At 41.2% G+C, this 20,345-nt stretch overlaps 1 protein-coding gene across 1 annotated transcript in view; it reads left to right on the top strand.

The window, feature by feature from the left end:
• Window positions 1–313: 313 nt before the first annotated feature.
• Window positions 314–20,345, top strand: part of LRIG1 (leucine rich repeats and immunoglobulin like domains 1) — a 125,500-nt gene continuing 105,468 nt past the window's right edge. The window contains exon 1 of the mRNA XM_063940925.1: window positions 314–970. Within this exon, the coding sequence (XP_063796995.1) occupies window positions 798–970 (173 nt within the window). The 5' untranslated portion in view covers window positions 314–797. The remainder of the gene's footprint in view (window positions 971–20,345) is intronic.

Below are 20,345 nucleotides of genomic sequence, written 5' to 3'. Positions count from 1 at the left end.
TATATATATATATATAACTGGTAAAAATAATCGTAATAGTAATAAAAATTATAAGAATGACAATGATAATGACAATTATAATGCTCATAATAATAAAATTAATTATAAAGTACTACTACTACTACTACTACTAATAATAATAATAATAATAATAATAATAATAATATGTGAGAGTGACAGTACAAGGACACAACCATCCCTCCTCCTCCTCCCCTGTGTGTCAGACCTCAGCACACACAGGGATCACACACCGCCTCCTATTAGCCATGTGTAGAAAAGTTACAAAGTTACAAGTGTAGTGTAGTCTGATTCTTTGTACGGGGATCCCAACAGCCAATCAGCGGCCGCGACACAGCGCCCAATGAGCCACAGGCAGCGGCGGTTACAGGCTGGGAGAGCAGCAGCTCACAGTCCGGGCTGGGAAGCGCTGAGAGTACTGAGAGCTGAAGCTGCAGAGCCGCCGCCTGGGGATCTATAGCTGCCGGAGCTCCGGACTGCACCCCCGCCGCCGCTGCTGCCCGGGATATGTGTCAGGAGCTCCTCTGCTAGGATTGTGGCTGCCGCTGGGAGGAAACTTACTGCTCATACAGTACCTGGTTCCCGGACATAGGAGCCCCCCAAAGGGAGGAGGAGGATCACCCCCACACCAGCAACAGCAGCAGGCTGGGGCTCCCTGGGACTGATGAGCACCCTCTGATGACCTGAGCTCCCCGGGCATGGCAGGATCAGTGGCGGCTGTGGTGTAATTCTCATTATCCGCAATTGTTCTGCAATTAGCACCCAGCGCGGATTATAGCATGCATCCCCAGCTCCTGCCCCTCACCCTGCTCTCTCACCTGCTCCTCGGATCCTGCCTGACATCCAGGACCCCCTGCCCGTCAAGATGCATCTGTACTGGGAACACAGTGGACTGCCGCAACCAGGGTCTCACACAGGTCCCCTCTGACCTCCCAGCATGGGCAACCCACCTGTAAGTTCTGCAAAGTCCCTGGGAACAGCACTTAAGGGGTTAATTATCTGTCACTGACAGTAGCTGAGATTTATATCGATAAAAAAAATTTATTTTTTGATTGTGTGTCTATTATTGTTTATATTAGTTATTTTGTACCAGACTTCAAAGTTTTGCCCTGGTTGGAACATTCCCAACCTTACTGACATTTCCAACATAACTTCAACAGCTACAGTATGCTTGTTTTATGTGAAGTGTATAATACCATATACTCTATATACTCTATATGTATACAGGCATACTTTTTCATTATTGCATGCTGAGTATCTGTGTAATTTCCTGCCATGTGGGTTTTATGCAAGAAAAAAAACCCACCCAGATGTCCATGTGACATTATAACACTTTAGTGGCTTGCTGTGATTTAGCCTCCCTGTATGGCTGGGAGAATAACATACTGTATATTGTATTCTTGCACCAGGTGTGCAGTGTTGGGAGACCTGCCAAGCAACCCTCCGTGTTGTTCTAAAACATCACTATAATATAATACATATTTTATGGTTTAATGTTGCATTCCAAATCATGGGAAAACACATAACGCAAATTAGAGTATGTTGAATTATGGCTAATATATATTTTTTTATGGCTGTAGTCTGCATAGGATAACTTATGGAAATGTAGGGGCATCTGTTATTGTGTGTTTCCCCCAAATCTGTTTCATATTACTACATTTTTATTTTTTTTGTCAATATTCGGCTGTGTTGGGAAACTTAACGCTGTAATTTCTTTAGGTTTGTGAGGTTTCTGCAAGTAAAACAGTGTGAAACAAATATGAGAGTTATTTATAGATGAAAGGCCATAGCTCAAACGTAATAAAGTGTAGGAGGAAGGATTACTTATAATTTGTTCTATTTATGACTTTTGCTCTGTGTGTTTTTTATGCTAATATGTTTGTTATAGTTACTTTTGCTTTAAGTTACTTTTGTAGAATTACAAAAAAAATCTTTATTTTTCATAAACTTTTTGAAATACAGAAGTCAAGGCTAAAATCTATTATTGTATTTAATGTACATATAAATATTTGTAAATACATTTTGTTAATGAGTACGTCAAATAGCTATAAAAGTACTTTGTGGTATTTGCAATAAATGTTTTTGCAGTCTGTTTGAAGACGAGATACTATTGCGGTGTTAAGAAAGTTTACATATGACCTCTATGGCTCCTAATATCCCAATAGTGTTTCGATTGATTAACATGGTTATTATTCCTTTATTCTAAGTGCATTTTAATACAGTTTTGGCCAGTTGTGTGCAGATGTCAACAGGCGGATAAAATGTATATATTTACTGCAGTGATGTTGAGCCTCTGGTCTCCCAAAGGATTAGAGAGTTTTTGGGACAACAAAATGCAGTGTGTTGAGGTTGCCTTGTGGTTTGTGTTTCCAAAATAGTTTGGTTTGGAGTTATTAGGATTTGTTTTTTGTTTCTTTTTGTGTTTATTTTGGTATTGTGCAGAGTTTTTGCGGTGTCCGCTCCACTACAAACTTTATTTTTTATTTTTTTTTACTGAATATTTCTTTGACTTATAAAATAATGAATTAGTGTATAATTGAATTGACCGTGTTTATTTTTGTATTTTGTTACAAATGTATCACAGGCGCTCACTCCAGTGCTTTTCATTGTCCCAAAGGCATCAGGCTATTTGACTTTAACCCATTTATATAGCACAACAAACTTAAATTGGATTTGTATTGTGAAATTTGGGGAGTGGAGAGTTTGACAACTAATTGTCTGATAATAAACATACATCTATAATGTTACGTTGTTCTTGTGTAACGGAATTGTAGATCTGAATGAACGTTCTGGGTTACACAGTTCTTCTATATCTGCTTTGATCACTCCACGTGATAAAAGAACAAATTAACAGGTGGAAATCATAAGCCACTGTGCCAAGGGGACTCTGGGGCAGATTTATTAAGCCTGGTGAAGTGATAAAGTGGAAGGTGATAACGCACCAGCCAGTCAGCTCCTAACTGTCATTTTTCAAACCCAGCCTGTGACATGGTAGTTAGGAGCTGATTGGCTGGTCCTTTATCACCGTGTAATTTATCACTTCACCAGGCTTAATAAATCTGCACCTCTGTCGGAAAATTTGTAACATAAATCTATTTTAATACCTTTGGAAAGGTCATAGCCTTTAACTTTCATATATAAACCGATAATGCCATTGGTTGATTCCAAGGTTGTATCTCGGTAGACGTTTGACCTTTCAGTAATGGTCGCTGATTACCGTCGATCAGGAAGTCTTAGGTTATGGGCGATCTTGGAAGAAATCCTTGTACTTTTGGGTCCAGTTTCTGGAATTAAGCCATTAGCGGTTTTCTAAGCAATGTCTTAAATTCAGCAGTTGTCTGACTCACAGCTACAGATCATATTATAGGGTCCAAAGGGAGCTTGTAGGTTCAGTGTTTTATTTGAAATATCAAATGTGTATGTTGTCAAAATGATTGCAAGTAACAGGTGGAGGGAACCTATTAGGTGTTCTTAGCACTGGGTTTTATTATTATATAATTAGTTCAGACTTACAGTAGTTTAGTATACAAGGATAGTAGAGCCAATGTAGTATCTACCCAAAGATTCTGTCCCTATTTTAATTAGCTGCTTTAGTATTGAATTTTTTTTAATTTTTTTTAATTTTTTTTTTACGTAAATGCAGCCGTCCATTCACCACAATTGATATGCTTCTTATTGCTTTACTGTCATTGTCACTCAAAGATCAGTATTAAGATCCTCCATTCATTTCCTGCAGGTTATCTGACCCCCCCTCCACCGTATGTGTGTGTGTGTGTATATATATATATATATATATATATATATATAATGTATGTGTGTGTGTATGTATATATATATATATATATATATATATATATATATATATATATATATATATATATATACACTGAACTCCTAGGTTTATCTGTGAAAAGGTACTTTAGTTAATCCCAGTTCATGCTCTCAGACAATCTATGGCACATCCGCCACCGAATTTGTCAATAATCGTCTTTTTTTTTATTTTATTTTTATTTTTTTGGTTAGGTAAAGTATTTATTCAAATGTACACCTAAACTACTTCTCTATAGCATCCATATACAAACTTTGTGCTTATCTTAGCTGGTTGCTTCCTTGTAGGAGACCAGTGGCAATGTCACCTTGAATTTAAGACTTCCAGGAATTATAAATGGAAACATTTGGACACTCTATTTTAACTGTCCATTTTGGAGCATTAACTGTGTGAATTCTGTGAGCTAAAGAGGTGGGGCGGGGAATGGGGTCTCTCCGAGAAATCCATGACCTATAAGAGACCTCCTCTACATACACATCAGTTTTAGCAATTTGTCTACACTATATTGTGTGTAAACTATTCTACTTGTTTAGCCTACAGCCGCCTCATATGGCAATCAAGATCAGAAAATGTTAACTTTTGAATACTTAAATGTCGAAAATTGTGCTGATGTGGTGCAGTACCTCATTGTGGCCAGAGGAGTGCTGTTGTATACTTTGGTGTAATTTGTGTCCACAGTACAGTGGTGCTTTAAAACATTGGTTCTCAACCTCGGTGCTCAAGTACCCGCAACAGTTCATGTTTTCCAGGTCTCCTCACAGGATTGCAAGTGAAATTATTTTCTCCCCCTGTGGGTCTTTTATAATGTGTCAGTGAGTAATGAATACACCTGTTCAACTGCTTGGTGACCTGGAAAACATGAACTGTTGGGGGTATTTGAGAACCAATGCTTTAGAACAGAACATTTTGCATCCCTTTTTATTTTATTTTTCTTTTGTCCATGGTCGGTACTGTATGTCAAATCTTAAACTTGATTTATACATTACATACCCTTACCCTGTACTTGGTTAAAAATACTATATATTGTTTATCGGTATAAGTAACCATGCTGCACTTTATTATTATTTTTTTTGCTCTGTTGGGCTATTTAATTAGGTATATAATTTGTTCTTTTGTTAATTACAAGCCACTTGTCTGAAATGTTGCAGATCTATGCAGCCACAGAATGCTGTATAGCGCCCCTTCAAACAATATTCTGATTGCTTGATGAGTGGCTCAAATATTGAACAGTATCCCTTTCCCCTTTTGAATCCAATTCAAGCTTATTACACTCGCAAAGCCCTTACCCATTCCTCTCTCATTTACATCTCCATGAATTTATCTCCCTTTACACTCCCACCACCCTCTTCACTCCACAAATGCATGCGGCCTCTCCTGCCAACTGATTACATCTTCCCATTCCTTTCTCCAAGATTTTCCCTGTGGTGCTTCCTACCTCTGGAATTCTCTACCTCTCCCAATCAGACTCTCCACCTCTCTACAAAACTTTAAGCGGTCTCTCAAGAGTCACTTCTTTATCAATCCCTGCCGTTTCTCATCCTAACCCTATCTGTGTCACCCCTGTCTGTCTTCCCTTCCACTTCAGAATGTAAGCTCTCGCGAGCAGGGCCCTCTCCCATCATGTGCTTTTCCCTCTTTTTTTTTTTTTGAGGGTGTGGGGGGTATCCGATTAGCCGTAATAATGGTGTGGCTGTGAAAAATGGGGGCGAGGGGGGATTTGTGCAAAGTTTTTATTTTCTCACCAATGTTTTTTCACTGGTATTCAATTACTGTACATCTCCCTGTTTTTCTTGTGAAAATGCATGGGGTCTTGCACCCATGTATTTTTGCGGCACTTAGCGTGGCAAAAATAGTAACTTACGCCAGTCCCCGGTAAGTGCCGGCTATTGGGGCTAATAGGATAGCCCTCAGTGAATTAATTAGCTGCTGTAAATTACTGTAGCTAATTGGATACCCCCCCCCCCCCCTTTAGACTATTTTCTACTCCATAATACCTACAATCGCACTTAACCCTTGGTTTCTGCCACCCTCATGGTTATTCCAGTGTCCTGTCCCCTAATGCAGCAATGGTTATATACCATGCACGGGTATGGTATTGAAAGTCGACAATGTCTAGGTCGACCACTATTGGTCGACAGTAACTAGGTCGACATGGTCTTTAGGTCGACATGTTCTAGGTCGACAGGTCAAAAGGTCAACATGAGTTTTTAATGTTATTTTGGTGTCGTTTTCTTCGTAGAGTGACCGGGAACCCCAATTAGTGCACCGCGTCCCCTCGCATGGCTCGCTTCGCTCGCCATGCTTCGGGCATGGTGCCTTCGCTTTGCTCGGCACAGATTACCGTTCCAATCGTAGTCCACGTGGATCGTTAAGTATGAAAAGGTTCAAAAAAAGAAAATAATTGTGAAAAACTCATGTCGACCTTTTGACCTGTCGACCTAGAACATGTCGACCTAAAGACCCTGTCGACTTAGTTACTGTCGGCCAATAGTGGTCGACCTAGACATTGTCGACCTAGTTACTGTCGACTTTCAATCCGGATCCCCCATGCACTTGTTGTACATTGTCTTGTCATGTAAGTTGTTTTCTTGTTTTGCCCATTTGTATATGTACTTTGTTAGGCGCTGCTGATCCCTTGTCGCACCATATAAATTAATAATAATGCGCAAACCCATAACAATGCAGATTCATTTATAGTCCAGGTCTGATGCAGGGTTAAAAATTGAACCTGAGTCTCCAGGTGTCGGCGCTTTTAACCACTGAGTCACTCTTGTTTAGTCTAGAATATTGATAAGTCAAAGCTTCTGCGAGGAGTGAGATTACGTTTATGGGGATAGTCTTGTATATAAACATGACCATAGATTACAGCTGTAGCTTATACTGTATTAGTTGTAGTTTATTCTGACTTATAACTACTTAGGTATTATGACATACTTTATATGAATGAGTGAGCCAACATCTAGCAGTTCTGCATTTCCATTTATTGATGATGTATTATTGGCAGAGCAATAAGCAATAACTCAATCCCTCTGTTTTATCACCTGTCTTGTGAACCACTATTGACACTTACAATTGGTACATAGTATATATGCTTATGTACAGGTAATTGCCAGCCTATCCAGTAACCAGTCACAGTTATCCTCAAGTGACTGTTGCCTTATTTTCTTTACACCGGTACTTTAGGTTTAGAAAGACTAGATTTTATCTATAGGATGCACCACCTTGTGTCCAAATTCATGATGCTTGGATTCCTTGTCCTCATAGGAGTTTCAATTAATCCTTAGCCAGAAAATAACTTGTCAAGATCTGCCTGTTGTTCAGTAATGGCACAAATCTGCTTACTTGATGACCCCTGAATGATGGCTGTCATATTAGGAATGATGTGTGTGCTGGTGGTGCTATTTGCAGAGTTAGTTACACACAAACCAGCGGATGACTCAAGCTAAGGATAGTCCACTTACTTAATCAGTGGTGGTGGTTTATTGAAGTATAACAGGTACAGCCGTACTCACTGTTGTATACACACTGGTGATGGCAGAGCTTTGGTGTAGTGTTCTAATACATCTCACCAGCTGGTGACTGTATGCTGCTAACAGTGGTAGTGGTGCAGGGTTGCTGAAACAGCTTTATATCAGCAGGTAAACATCAGGTCTTGCAGGAGCTCAGTGGGAGACTTGTACAATCACATGGTGCAGCAGCACATCAGGTTGGAGGACACACCTCCCTGGGTCTTAGTGCCCAGCATGTATGCACAGTAAGGAGACTGTGCAGTAGCGCCCTGCTTTCTAAAATTTTAATCTGCAGATACCCTGAATAGTTCATGCTTTCAGGCCCTCCTAACATGAAGACTGCTGAAATAATAAGCTATTATATTATTTACTTTATATTTGTTTGAGTTGCTTGCAATTTTTTATTTTGTTTTATTTTCTTTGTTGAAAATTGGGTATTTCATGACTGGTCTGAGGCATCCTCTTTGTTGTTTGCTTGCAGTACTTATTACCGCGTTGCCCCGCACACACACCTTCAAGTTTGACCCATTTATATTTATACACCATGTTCTACTCCCTTGTTGAGCACACATGTCTAAATTGAAGTCCCTTGCATTGAATAAACAAATGAAGCTTTGGCCATATCCTACGCATGTTTTTGGCAGCTATTTTTGTTGGCGAAACCCAGCATGAGAAAGCGGCTTGTTCGTTTCCTATGGAGTCAGTGACATCACTGCGTGCCTCAATGATGTCACTGGTTTATAATGAAATAATCTACTGTATGGTTTAATCTGCACATTGTCTCCAGTGTGTGTACCAGTGTGTGCACTCTATACTTTGCAATAGTAACAACTTGAAGAACAATTTCTGCATTCCAGGGTGCTGCAAATTGAAAATAAGTGGCAGTCAGACTTATAACCCTGTGTAGTACCAAGAGAAATAGAATCTGTTGGCTGGTGCTCTTACGTTCATTATCACTAGATTGTTAACTTAGGGGTCGTTGCAGTGTTCCTACTTTGCGTGCATAGGATTAAATGTTTGTATTTGCTCAATTTGTACGCTTCTCTGTATCCAGACCGCCCCCTAGCTTGCTTTCTTAGCTGTTATTGTTCTCTTTCAATAGCCCTATTCTTGGTGCAGAAGGTATGTTTGGAGACAGGTGTATTTCTTAAGTTACCACAAGTCTACATAACTTGAAATTCTGTTGAAACCCCCTATACTGCAATTCAACTTTGCATAGTCCTTAGTTGGGGTTCTGGTCTGAAGATCAACAGTGTCTAGGTCGACCACTATAGGTCGACGGTCACTAGGTTGACATGTTTTCAAGGTCGACAGGGTTTCTAGGTCGACATGTTCTAGCTCGACAGGTCAAAAGGTCGACCATGAGTTTTTCATTTTTATTTTTACTTTTTCATACTTAACGATCCACGCGCACTACAATTGGGAATAGTAACCTGTGCCGAGCGCAGCGAGGCACCTTTGCCGAAGCATGGCGAGCGGACACGGTGCACTAATTGGTCACTGTATGGAGAAAACAGCACCAAAAAAACATGAGGTTACTATTCCCAATTGTAATCCGCATGGATCTTTAAGTATGAAAAAGTAAAAAAAAAATGTGAAACTCATGTCGATCTTTTGACCTGTCAACCTAGAACATGTCTACCTAGAAACCCTGTCGACCTAAACATTGTCGACCTAGACACTGTCTATCTAATGATCCACACCCCTCAGTTGCATGTGCTTGTTACTGAAGAAAATGCACACGTTTTTAAAGGGGCCCCCCTAATGATTCCCATAATTCCTTTTTGTATAGATTTAAAAAAAAACAACAAAAAAAAACACATATATTGTAACTTACAATTTTCCAAAATGCCTCCAGGTAGCATTATAAATTGTAAGGCTCCCTGGAAGCATTTTGGAAAAATGGCAAATATCCACCTCTCACTTCAGTGTCAGTGGCCTAGAAGCCGGTGTGTAAACGTGCAGTCTGTTTAACTACAAGTGATGTGTATGAAGCCTGTTTTTCCCATTAATCTTGTCCACATCCAGCGCAGCTGGTGCAATAGCTAGTTCTAATAACCGTCTGTGGTAAAATGACAGCAGTGTACCGTTAAGTGTGAAAATACGGCTAATTCGCCTTAGGGCCTACTAAAAAATTAATTACAATCTTCCCTCTCGTGACCTTGGCTAAATGCAGGTTCTGGGCACAGATTGAGGGGGTGATTTTTAACTGTCAGGTCTGGAAAGATCCGGAGGTCGGTTTTGGTGGCAAAAAGTGGGTCATTGAAATACATGTGTCCCAAAATTTTAATTACTGTTTTTCTCGGGTGTGGTTCATCAAATCGACAGTGTCTAGGTCGACAATGTTTAGGTCGACATCCACTAGGTCGACATGGATGGAAGGTCGACAGGGTTTCTAGGTCGACATGTGCTAGGTCGACAGGTCTAAAGGTCGACATGAGGATTTTTTTTTTTTTTTTTGGTGTAGTTTTCTTCGTAGAGTGACCGGGATCCCAAATTAGTGCACCGCTTCGCTCGCCATGCTTCGGGCATGGTGCCTTCGCTCCGCTACCGCTTCACTCGGCACACTTTACCGTTCCAATCGTAGTCCACGTGGATCGTTAAGTATGAAAAAATTCAAAAAAAGAAAAAAAATGTGAAAAACTCATGTCGACCTAGCACATGTCGACCTAGAAACCCTGTCGACCTTCCATCCATGTCGACCTAGTGACTGTCGACCTATAGTGGTCAACCTAAACATTGTCGACCTAGACAATGTCGATCTTCAGACCGGATCCCGTTTATTTGGCCTGCTAAGGGCTAGGAAATCCTGTAATGATTACATTAAAGGTCTGATTATTCAAGTAAAATGATTCTTTAAAGGATTACTATTTTCAACATATTATTGTAATTTTACGTCACGGATTAGAACATATTTAATGTTACAGATTGTGCTGTAACTCCTAGCAACCACTTGCTGGCATTAGGCCTCTTATTCACTGTCATCAAATAATTGTATTTATTAGTGTTTTTAATGCTAGAGAATGTATATTTTTGTTGTCCTTGGGCAGGAGAACTTGCAGCGTCTTTTGGAACTTACTTGCGCTATGTACAACAACGAATTGCGGTCAGTAGAGCGTTTTATGATATCTCTCTTTCTGCCCAGCAAGCACTAGCACAGGCTCCTGTTCCCTGAGCCAATCCATGACATGTAGCATCATTGGGGACAGGCGAAAAAGTCATCCTGTAGCAACCAATCAGATTCTAGCTATCACGTTCTAGAGTGCACTAGACATGTGCTAGCTAGAAGCTGTCTGTCTGATATGAGCACCTTCTCCACTTGACCCATTTAGAGGATTTCATACATCTCCCCACAAATCCAGCTATGTTCTGCTTTGGTCCTAAAAAGAGGAGGTGTATAAGGGCTTCTCCTTAGACAAATATATGGGTCTGATGTACTAAACCGTGGAGAGATAAAGTGCCAACCATTCAGATCCTAGCTGGTGTTTTTCAAAGCATGTAACATGGCAGTTGGGAGTGGATTGGCTGGTACTTTATCTCTCTTCAAGGCTTAGTACATCTGAACCACTATGTCCATATTTTTATTTTACAGCACACCAAAAACAAACCTATTTTGAGGAGGGTTTTTGTTCACATGTTTCCTGAAGGTCTCCCCTGAGTTCTGAACATGCAGTACGGACACAGAGACTGAGCTGTAAACACACGGTTTCCAGATGGGCCCCAGAACAGATTTGGGCCCGTTAATGCGCTGCTCGGGTCTACCCAGACCTATTGTGCATCCTTTCTCCACCACATGTGAATTCCACTTGTCAAAATACTCTTCGGCTAGTTTGATGAAGCATTTGCTTTTACTCCAAGGGAAGTGAGGCCTCAGCTCCTCTCTGGAATGGGCCGGGAAGTAGTGAAGCGCTGCTTCACCACAAAGTCCTCCATCTAATGCTTCTCACATGTCACTTGCTTGGGTGCACACATTTCGCTTCTCATAGAAGGAATGGCCGCAGAGTTTGTTCCCAGTGGTTATGTGTATATACCTCACAGCACTGTTTTTGGGTGCATTTCACTGCAGTGTTAACACCATTAGTCTTGTTGCTATTCTCTATTCCTCCTCAGTACTGACCATTTGTCACCAGGTGGGTGGGCTGGAATAAACTTGCAGTAAACTACAGGGCTGTAGAAGTGGGGCAAATGTTCAGACTCCATCTTCAAAATAAAAACTTTAAAGGGGGTGCGAGCAGAAGGTGGCATTCAGTGAAGCCTCGGGCCTAGTCACAGTCCTACAGCAGACTGCTGATTGAATAGATGAGGGCACCTCACCCTGGTTCTTAAGCTGGCCAGTAGTTTACTGACTTAGATGTCAGTGATCACATTTACACCCGTTAATATTGCACATGTACCTTCATTGAAATTCAGCAGTTTTCTTGTTCAGAGATTTCAGCAAAACAAATGTATTTTATGCTCCGTCTTTCTAAGGAAATAGTTTGACGCTAAGTGAACTTGTGTGTGTGCTGTTCCTTTGGCTTACAGTCCTTTTTGGACTGTCTGTGTTCAAGGCTACTTAGCGGGCCTTTAGACTGTGTACAGAATGAACATCCTAAATTCAGTGCCCGTATGTACATACCGGTACAGGGTGTGTGGTGCACATGGGATACTGGGTCCAGGGGGACCTCATTACACATTCTGATTCTTATCTCCCTCGGCTCTACAGAAACCACAGGTAAAAGTGCACTGGCGCCATGTTCCCAGAGTCTGGTAAATGCGCAGTTGTTTTGGGCCACCCGTAAGTAATGGGCACCTGTGGGTGGTATTCAATTGTTCTTCCGATAACTGTGAGTGCCATGGGCGCTTGCTATTTCTGCTTGCACCCTCTTGAAGTGGCGAGCAGAAGTCCACCCAAAGTCGGGCTTGTGGGAGCGCTAACTCAGCACGCCCAATAATTTGCATGGGTTTAGTCGCTCTACGTGTCTAAACCTGGTGCATTTGGTTGCTATATGCGGGATAAGTAATGGGCGCTCACGCCCATTAGCAAAACAATTGAATACTACCCACCAGGTGCCCATTACTTACGGGGTGCCCCAAAACAACTTTGCATGTGCCAGTCTTTGAAAGCATGGCGCCAGTGCATTTTTCCCATTACTTACGGGCACCCAAAAACAATTGAATACCCCACAAAAGAAAGAGGCCCCTTTCTGTAATAACATATCAGCAGGCAAATTGAGCGAGGGTTACAAGCTACTGTACAACAAATAGATCTGACAATAAAGCAAGTAGGAAGTTGGGGGCCACAGGTGGGGCTCAGAGGGGCCACCTGTTGCCCATCAGTCATTTAGATGAAACTGTAGCCAAATAGAGCACTGGAAGGGTCACACACCCCAGATGCCAGAGCCAAGTGCAAAAGTGATGGTAATAAAATGATTTCAGGGGGAAGACTTTGCCTATAGTATCTTATCTTGTCCAGCTCCACTTTTGTCTCAAGTAGAGACAAATTTGTTTAGGTGTTGATAAGAAGCCACTGAACAACCTTTTCAGTGTGTCCTGACATGGTCATTTAATTTGTCTACCAAGACAAGGTGTCAAAAGACAAGTGTTTATTATTTCCCATTGTTACCTCCTTCCCTGTATGCTACTGACTGCAATGCTTATAAATGACATTGTACACATTTATTCAAAATAACAAAAATATACATTATAAATAGGTTCTACTTGTCAATATTTTTACTGACATAAAAAGTCACATAAAAAAGAAATAACTGCAAATGAAGGAAAAAAAAACACGGTTTTTTTTTTTGCCGTTTTTTTGTTTTTGATTATTTGTCTTTTTTTAATAACTGCCAAAAGTAAAGGATATTGGTGTAGAATAAGATGCCCATCCTCTTCAGATTTGTAATCTTAGCATGTAATATTATAGAACTTTCAATAGCAAAAAATTGGGTGTGCTATGTACTGTATGATGCATTGAGGATTTTTTTTTGTTTGTTTTTGTTGTTTATATGTGTGCACCTGGTGTGAGCTGAGACGTATTTAACTGGACTGTGCACCAGGTGCTCTATTTTGAACATTATAAACCGCAAGGATCGAATTTATTATTATTTTCTTTCTTTCCAGGTAGTGGGAAGTACAGCGTGTATTGTGGATTTGTGAGGTTTTGGTGTAAGTTGAGTCCCACTTAATGGCGCTTTGCTAATGTCCCATATCCACTACACAACTGCTGCAAAATTAAATCCGAACACGTTATTCTCAGGGTATTAATGTCCAGTGTTTACTCTGCTGCTGTTGGGATAAAACTTTTTTTTCTAAGTGCCAAACAAAAGTGTTGAACACATTGAGATAGAGATTTTTTGGCATTAACCCTATCGGCCCAAGACATTGGCTTTTTGTTTTGGTAATGCAATGTCTTAGGATTTAGGCAATTAATATGCTTTTGCAACCCACTGTGTTGCTCTATGAAACATTTCGGGTATATTTATCAAATGATTTTTGCTGGGGGGAAAAAAAACAACCGTTATTGGAGGATACTCACAAAATGTAAATCTCTCCAGGATTTTAGAAGGTGGGACTGTGGGGATCCGGTCTGAAGATCGACACTGTCTAGGTCGACAGTCACTAGGTCGACAGGGTTTCTAGGTCGACAGGTCAAAATGTCGACATGAGGTTTTTTCACTTTTTTCTCTCTCCATTTTTTGAACTTTTTCATACTTAACGATCCACGTGGACTACGATTGGAACGGTAACCTGTGCCGAGCGATGCGGTAGTGGAGCGAGGCACCTTGCCCGTAGCGGGACACGGTGCACTAATTGGGGTTCCCGGTCACTCTACGAAGAAACCCCCCCCCAACAACTCATGTCGACCTTTTGACCTGTCGACCTAGCACATGTCGATATAGAAACCCTGTCGTCCTTCCAACCCTGTCGACCTAGTGACTCAACCTATAGTGGTCGACCTAAACATTGTCGACCTAGACACTGTCGATCTAATGATCCACGCCCGAGACTATGGTCCATATATTTTCATCTGTGAAAGCAGCACCCATGGGTTTCTAGAAGGGTTGCTTAATTGTAAAATGAATCCAGCTCCAAAAAGAATAGATGGTGTTTGTCATTGAAGCCTAGGTGCTACATTGCGCCAATTTTTTTTCAGGAAAGGGATCTGAAGGATCACTCTCCTTGTAATCTCAGCACGCACATGTGCAGTCTCATGTCCCCAGAAGTGAAGCGATCACATTAAGGGGAGAATTCAATTGTTTTAGTGCGGCCACAACTCCAGTCTAAACTGATGGATGCTATTCAATTGTGCTGAAGTGTCGCAGTACTCCCATTATTCCTGTTTACACCCTCCTGAGATGGCGAGCAGAAGTCTGCCCAAAGTCGGTGCATATGTGTGCAACATGTGAGATAAGTAATGGGCGCCCAGTAACTTAAACAATTGAATATTGCCTGTCGCGCTGCGGGCGCAATAAAACAATTGAATTTCCACCTGAACAATCACTTTACGTGTTGCACGAGTTCCTATCAGGCTCCCTGTCCCTGCTTGTGATTTTTGATACATTCTGCCAAAACGTTTAATTTCTTATTGTCATTATATGCAGTGCGAAGAAATTATAGTTCTCCGCACCAGTTCCTGAATATTGGTAAATATGCCCCTTAATGAGACAACGGAATGTATCTTCTTTTGTAACTTCTGTATGTCCGATATTTATGACTATAAATAATAATTTTTCCGTTACTACAGAGCTGACAAAAGCCCCGGAGGAAACATGCAATCAACCAAGATGGCTGTCTTTTTATTAGAGATGAGCGGGTTCGGATTTACTCGGTTCTTTACACCTGAATTATCGCCATTTCTTATTTTCTGGATTTTTCTTATTGGCTAACCAAAACACATGACATCCGATAGCCAATAAGTGGATTCGGGTAAATCCGAGTAAAACCGAACCTGCTCATCTCTACTTTTTATACAGTCCAGTTTACAGATAGGCGCGTCAGAAAGCTCTTGGTGCACAGCCCTATCCCTGGTGCAAAATATCTGCCTGAGAGTAGGCGTAAGTACGCTCATGCACAACTCTACATAGCTCGCAATTCCATCCTTCAAATGCCCTCACTGAACTAGGCCTAAATGCAAATGCTCGATTAGCACCCAATTACACACCACCACCCGCAAGTGGAGGTTCGTTCGATTAGCTGCGGAGTATGTGTAGATAGAAAATGCACTCCATCTGTCCACAAAACTAACCTGCATTCAATCGTGCACCAGCCCCTTTTTATCTGTAATTGGTATTTGAAGATGCTATAGTGCTATAGGCATTCTGCTTTTATCCTCCATGGTTGCACAGTGGCTTCCAAGTCAAAAATTTCTTTCAGAAAACGTTTGTGATCGTTCAATTAGACTCAGTGGGTGGGCACAGGCAGGAAGTCTTTTCCAGGGCTTTAAAAGACACCCATTGTTCTTTAGAATAAGCTGCGCTCTTGTTATCCACTAACTAGTTTGGAGTTTGTCGATTGGCCCAGACTCCTGCCCCAAAAGTGAAAATAAATAAAAATGGAGAGTTCTTTGCAGAAAGAAATGTTTCCTGCCTAGAAAATTAGGTTTAAATCAGCATTTATAAAAAATATTTTTTATTTTAGTGATAAACGATCATTCTCATGATCCTTCTTTTTAAAGAGTTCCTTAACAGTGGAGGCAGCCATTTTGTTCTCTCTCAATACTTGGGGGTACATTTACTACAGCTTCTAAAACAGAGAGTTTGTGATGTTGCCCATAGCAACCAATCGGATGCTAAATTCTCTGTTTTAGAAGCGTTAGTAAATTTCTCCCTAGACTAGTAACCATTATTGTTACGGGCTCCTAGAGAATTGATAGGCTGCAGTCTGCTCATACCCGAGTACTGTTTGTAGACCTCAGGTTTACTTTACAGGGGTATTAATGATGGGGCGGGAGGAAGCGATTTAGTTTTCTGTGATGTGCAGTCGCGGTGTTCGGCAGCGCACATCACCATATGTTACGACAACCAAACATTGCCAATCCTTCTGCACAGCATTATGGGGGGTAAGAAAACGTTATCAGTGTTACTGATCCCTATGTGCCTTCGCCTGTCCATTCCGGCACTGTGTGGCTATCATGCAGAGTTGAATCGCAACCAATGACTAATTAAATTGACTATTAAAGTTTTAATACTGGTGTATGTTTTAGCTGAAGCTAAATTGACAACACTTAAGAAGTGATGGTTTCCGTACTTGAAACTTTTTTTTTTTTTTTGTCTCTCTGGGGCCGCAGTTGGTGATTAATTTATAGAAGTCTTTGCTTTCTAAATTCATTTCACACCCAGGGGTGTAAATGTTAGAATCGAGACCGTCCAGCCCAATTTCATGCTTGGAGGCTCCCATACAACGGTATAGAGGGGACTTTTCGTTCTACTGAAGTCGTTATTTAACAAGAATCCATCCTTACCATCCATCAATGTCACTTTAGAATAGAGTCGTCCCAGAAGACTCAATTTACATTTGTATAAAGGGGGCCGGCGTGGTCAGTGAGACCTCTCTCATTCATCTGTGTGTACCATACTTGGATCTCAAAAACTGTATCCGCCTGCTTTTGCGTTGGTATACCACAATAATTGTTATTTTCATTGTAAATTTGTGTTCCACTGAATGTATTGGGGCTGAATTGGATACATGCAGATCCATAGTGCCGACAGATCTTGCAATTTACCCGCACTGCGTTGGAGTTCAGAATGTACGCAACTTTGGTGATTCCAAGTCATATGCATTTCACCCGCATCTCCACATATGGCCGAATGCATATAACTGGGCAGCAACGGGAAGTATATATTACATAATCTTTCTATCTATCTTGCACTGCGGCTAGTGTTTTATTTCCTTCTAGGCATTTTATATAGTTAGAAAAGGGTTATTCAAATTCAAGATGGCATGATTGGATTCACATTATTTGGGGTTCTATAGACAGGCGTGGTGGGTGCACGACGGAAGTACTCGGGCCAGGTCTGCTAAATAGCTGGAGCCTCGCTACCACCAATGGTACACCATTATCCACCTCCACCAAAGGTACCCGAAATTCAAAACATGTCTAGGCTGGTATCCGGATGACATATCTACTCTGTCTATATAGACAGTCAATAGGTCATCACCATATGGTCAACATTTATTAGCTCAAAAGGTCAACAAGTAAAAGGTCGATGGATACAAAAGTTCGACATGACAATGGTCGACACAAGTTTTGGGGAGTTTTTTTTCCGCATATTTTTCAGCTTTTGCTTGATTTTACCATCCACGTGGACTACCATTGGGAATAGTAACCTTGCACAAACTGTGGCCAGCGAAGCAAGACCGCCATGGCCTACGTTTGCTGTAATAGGGGTCACATATCATGAAACCTAGAAAATGACACACAAAACCCCCCCCGGAAAAACACTTGTCTACCTTTTTTTCCATGTCGACCATTTGACCCTGTCGACGATATGGGGTTGACCTAACGACTGTCTTTGTCCTGTAGATCTTCCATATCACATCCATCTGGGCTACTCCCGCTTTCATACTGAGGCCCGATATCTCTCCTAATGCCTCTTGCTCTAGAATTGATGTACAGTATGTCCCTAGAAATTCTAACTAGTCCACTTTAAAAAAAATACATTGGGGGATATGTATCAACGCTTGGAGAGAGATACAGTACTTACCAATCTGCTTCTAAATGTCATTTGTACAGGTTGATTGGTGTTTTATCTTTCTCCACTCTGCTTTTAAACCTGATTTTTCAGTTTAAATACACAACTTGAACTTCGTACAAATCCTGTAATCCTGAAAGTAAGATTTCAGCAAATTGCTCCCTGGCTGATATACTGAGCTATTGCCAGGAGCACGTTCGTGACACCAGTTGACCTTTGCAATAGCCCTTTTTTTGGCCCGGATTCCTCTAAAATGGAAATTTATATTTCTTTTTCATCACAAGAATGAGGGGAAAAACTCCTAAAACTAGAACTGCTGACTGCAATTTTTTTTCTTTTCACTTGTGGGGAACTACTTCAAAGTATCGGATGTGTCGGTGCCAGGCGCCTCATCGTTATTGTTAGAGGAATTTGGAATATAATTGAAAACAATCCATGATGTGTATTTGAGATCAGGCCCAGCGCTGGCTCGGTGGGGAGGTAGCATTGAAAGCTTGTCTTGCTTTAAGGCCTGATGTCTACGAGTGGGTCATGATGAGTCATCTGTGAATTTTGTGCATCTGGTAAAAGTTTGTGTATCTGGAAAATGCATAATCTGAAGATGCAGGAAAGTGACTCTTACAAAGTACAAGGAGAGAAGGAATTTCTCCTGAGAAAGTGAGAGCTGACATTAGCAAAATAGACATTTATTAAAATCTTGTGTATTTTATTTAGTATTTCAGTGAGGTTTCGCATCGGTTTGCTGTAATGAAGCAAAATGTTCTTTTTATGCACAGGATTTATTTTTATGTTGGGGTTTTAGAAATGTGCCGTAAAACCTAGAGTATGAGCTGTTCTCCAGAAGAAACGTGCATTCTGTTACAAGTACGGTGACTCCCTGGGGACAGTTAAATAAATTGCGATGTTGGCCATGTGGCACCCAAACTGCGTGGGAACGCTCGTCACAGATGCCCACTAGTGGGAATGGCCCTGTTGCGCCAGGATTCTGGCTGTCGGCATTCTTATCTGTCTGGATTTCCTTGTCGGTATCCTGTACGCCGGGATCCCGACAGCTAGCATTTTAACTGCAACCCCAAATAAATATATGGCAGCCTGTGCCCAGATGCATGTTTGTCCCAAATATCCTTGGCAGACCCGATCCTGAGGGAGTGATGCACCACCTCAGAATTCACCATATCTGCCTTGACATTTGGGAATGTTGTGAGTCTAATTGTGGAGTGTTAGGGGAGACTTATCAAACAATACAAAGAGGACAAGGGGAAGTGTTGGCCATAGCAACCAATCATATTATCGTTATCATTTAGCTAGTACATTCTAGAAAATGATAGCTAGAATGTGATTGGTTGCTATCGGCAACACCTTCACTTTGCCTTTTGTGTCCTTCATGATGCAACCACATGTTTCTTTTGGATCATTTTGGAGATCTCCCTCTTCACCTAAAAAATGACTAATGGTTTTAAAGGCTGATGCTGGCCACATATGGGGTGGAATGCATGAAGCATCGCATTTTCCATGCAAAGCATCCACCATTCCTCACAAGCATAACAGCGTTTATTAATACCATATGCGTGAAAAAAAATCACTCCGCAAAGCTATCACGGTAAGAGCTGTCCTTTGCGATGAAGGACTTCTGAGTTTAGGACCTGGGAGTCCTTCTGCGCATGGGTTGAGTAAAGCATGCACCGCATGGGGGGGGAGGGGTACAGTGCTGGGAGGGTTCCGATTGGATACCTCTCAGGGGGAGTCATGGAAAGAAGCCCATAGGCTTTTATAGGGCAATGCCATCTTAACATGGCGTTGCCCACCACATAAAAGCCCCGGAAAATGTATCTCATTCCGGAGCTTGGTGCATATGTGGTAAGTAGCAAAACCTCATTTTTCTGAGGTTTGCCCACATTTTTAGCATTGCTGCATCCCGTCCATGGTCTGGAAGGTCACACGCAGATATACATGTGAAGCGTAGTCAGATGTCATTTCTTGATGTTGACCTTGCACAAATGCTTGATGTCCGTTATCTTCTGTTTTTACCTATATGTCTCTACTATTAGATACACCAGCTTTGTGGTCTCACCAGAGATCATTTTTGTAGATTGTTTTTAAGAGACAAATTAAAATACCCATCTATTCACCACCAGATCCTCTTCTGCTATGTATTCTGGGAGAATGGAGAAGTGGACTAATCAAGAAGTTGCCCAAAGTAACCAAACAGCATCTACCAATTATTTTATAGAATGTTACCTCAAAGTTGATTGGTTGCTATGGGTAACTGCTCCACTCTTTTCACTGCTTGTTCAACTCCCAAGTAGCATAGAAACC

Source organism: Pseudophryne corroboree, chromosome 9 (genome assembly GCF_028390025.1).
Source record: "Pseudophryne corroboree isolate aPseCor3 chromosome 9, aPseCor3.hap2, whole genome shotgun sequence".
Classification (NCBI taxonomy): domain Eukaryota; kingdom Metazoa; phylum Chordata; class Amphibia; order Anura; family Myobatrachidae; genus Pseudophryne; species Pseudophryne corroboree.
The sequence above is the reverse complement of the archived record's forward strand: the minus strand, read 5'-3'. Positions and strand labels throughout refer to the sequence as shown.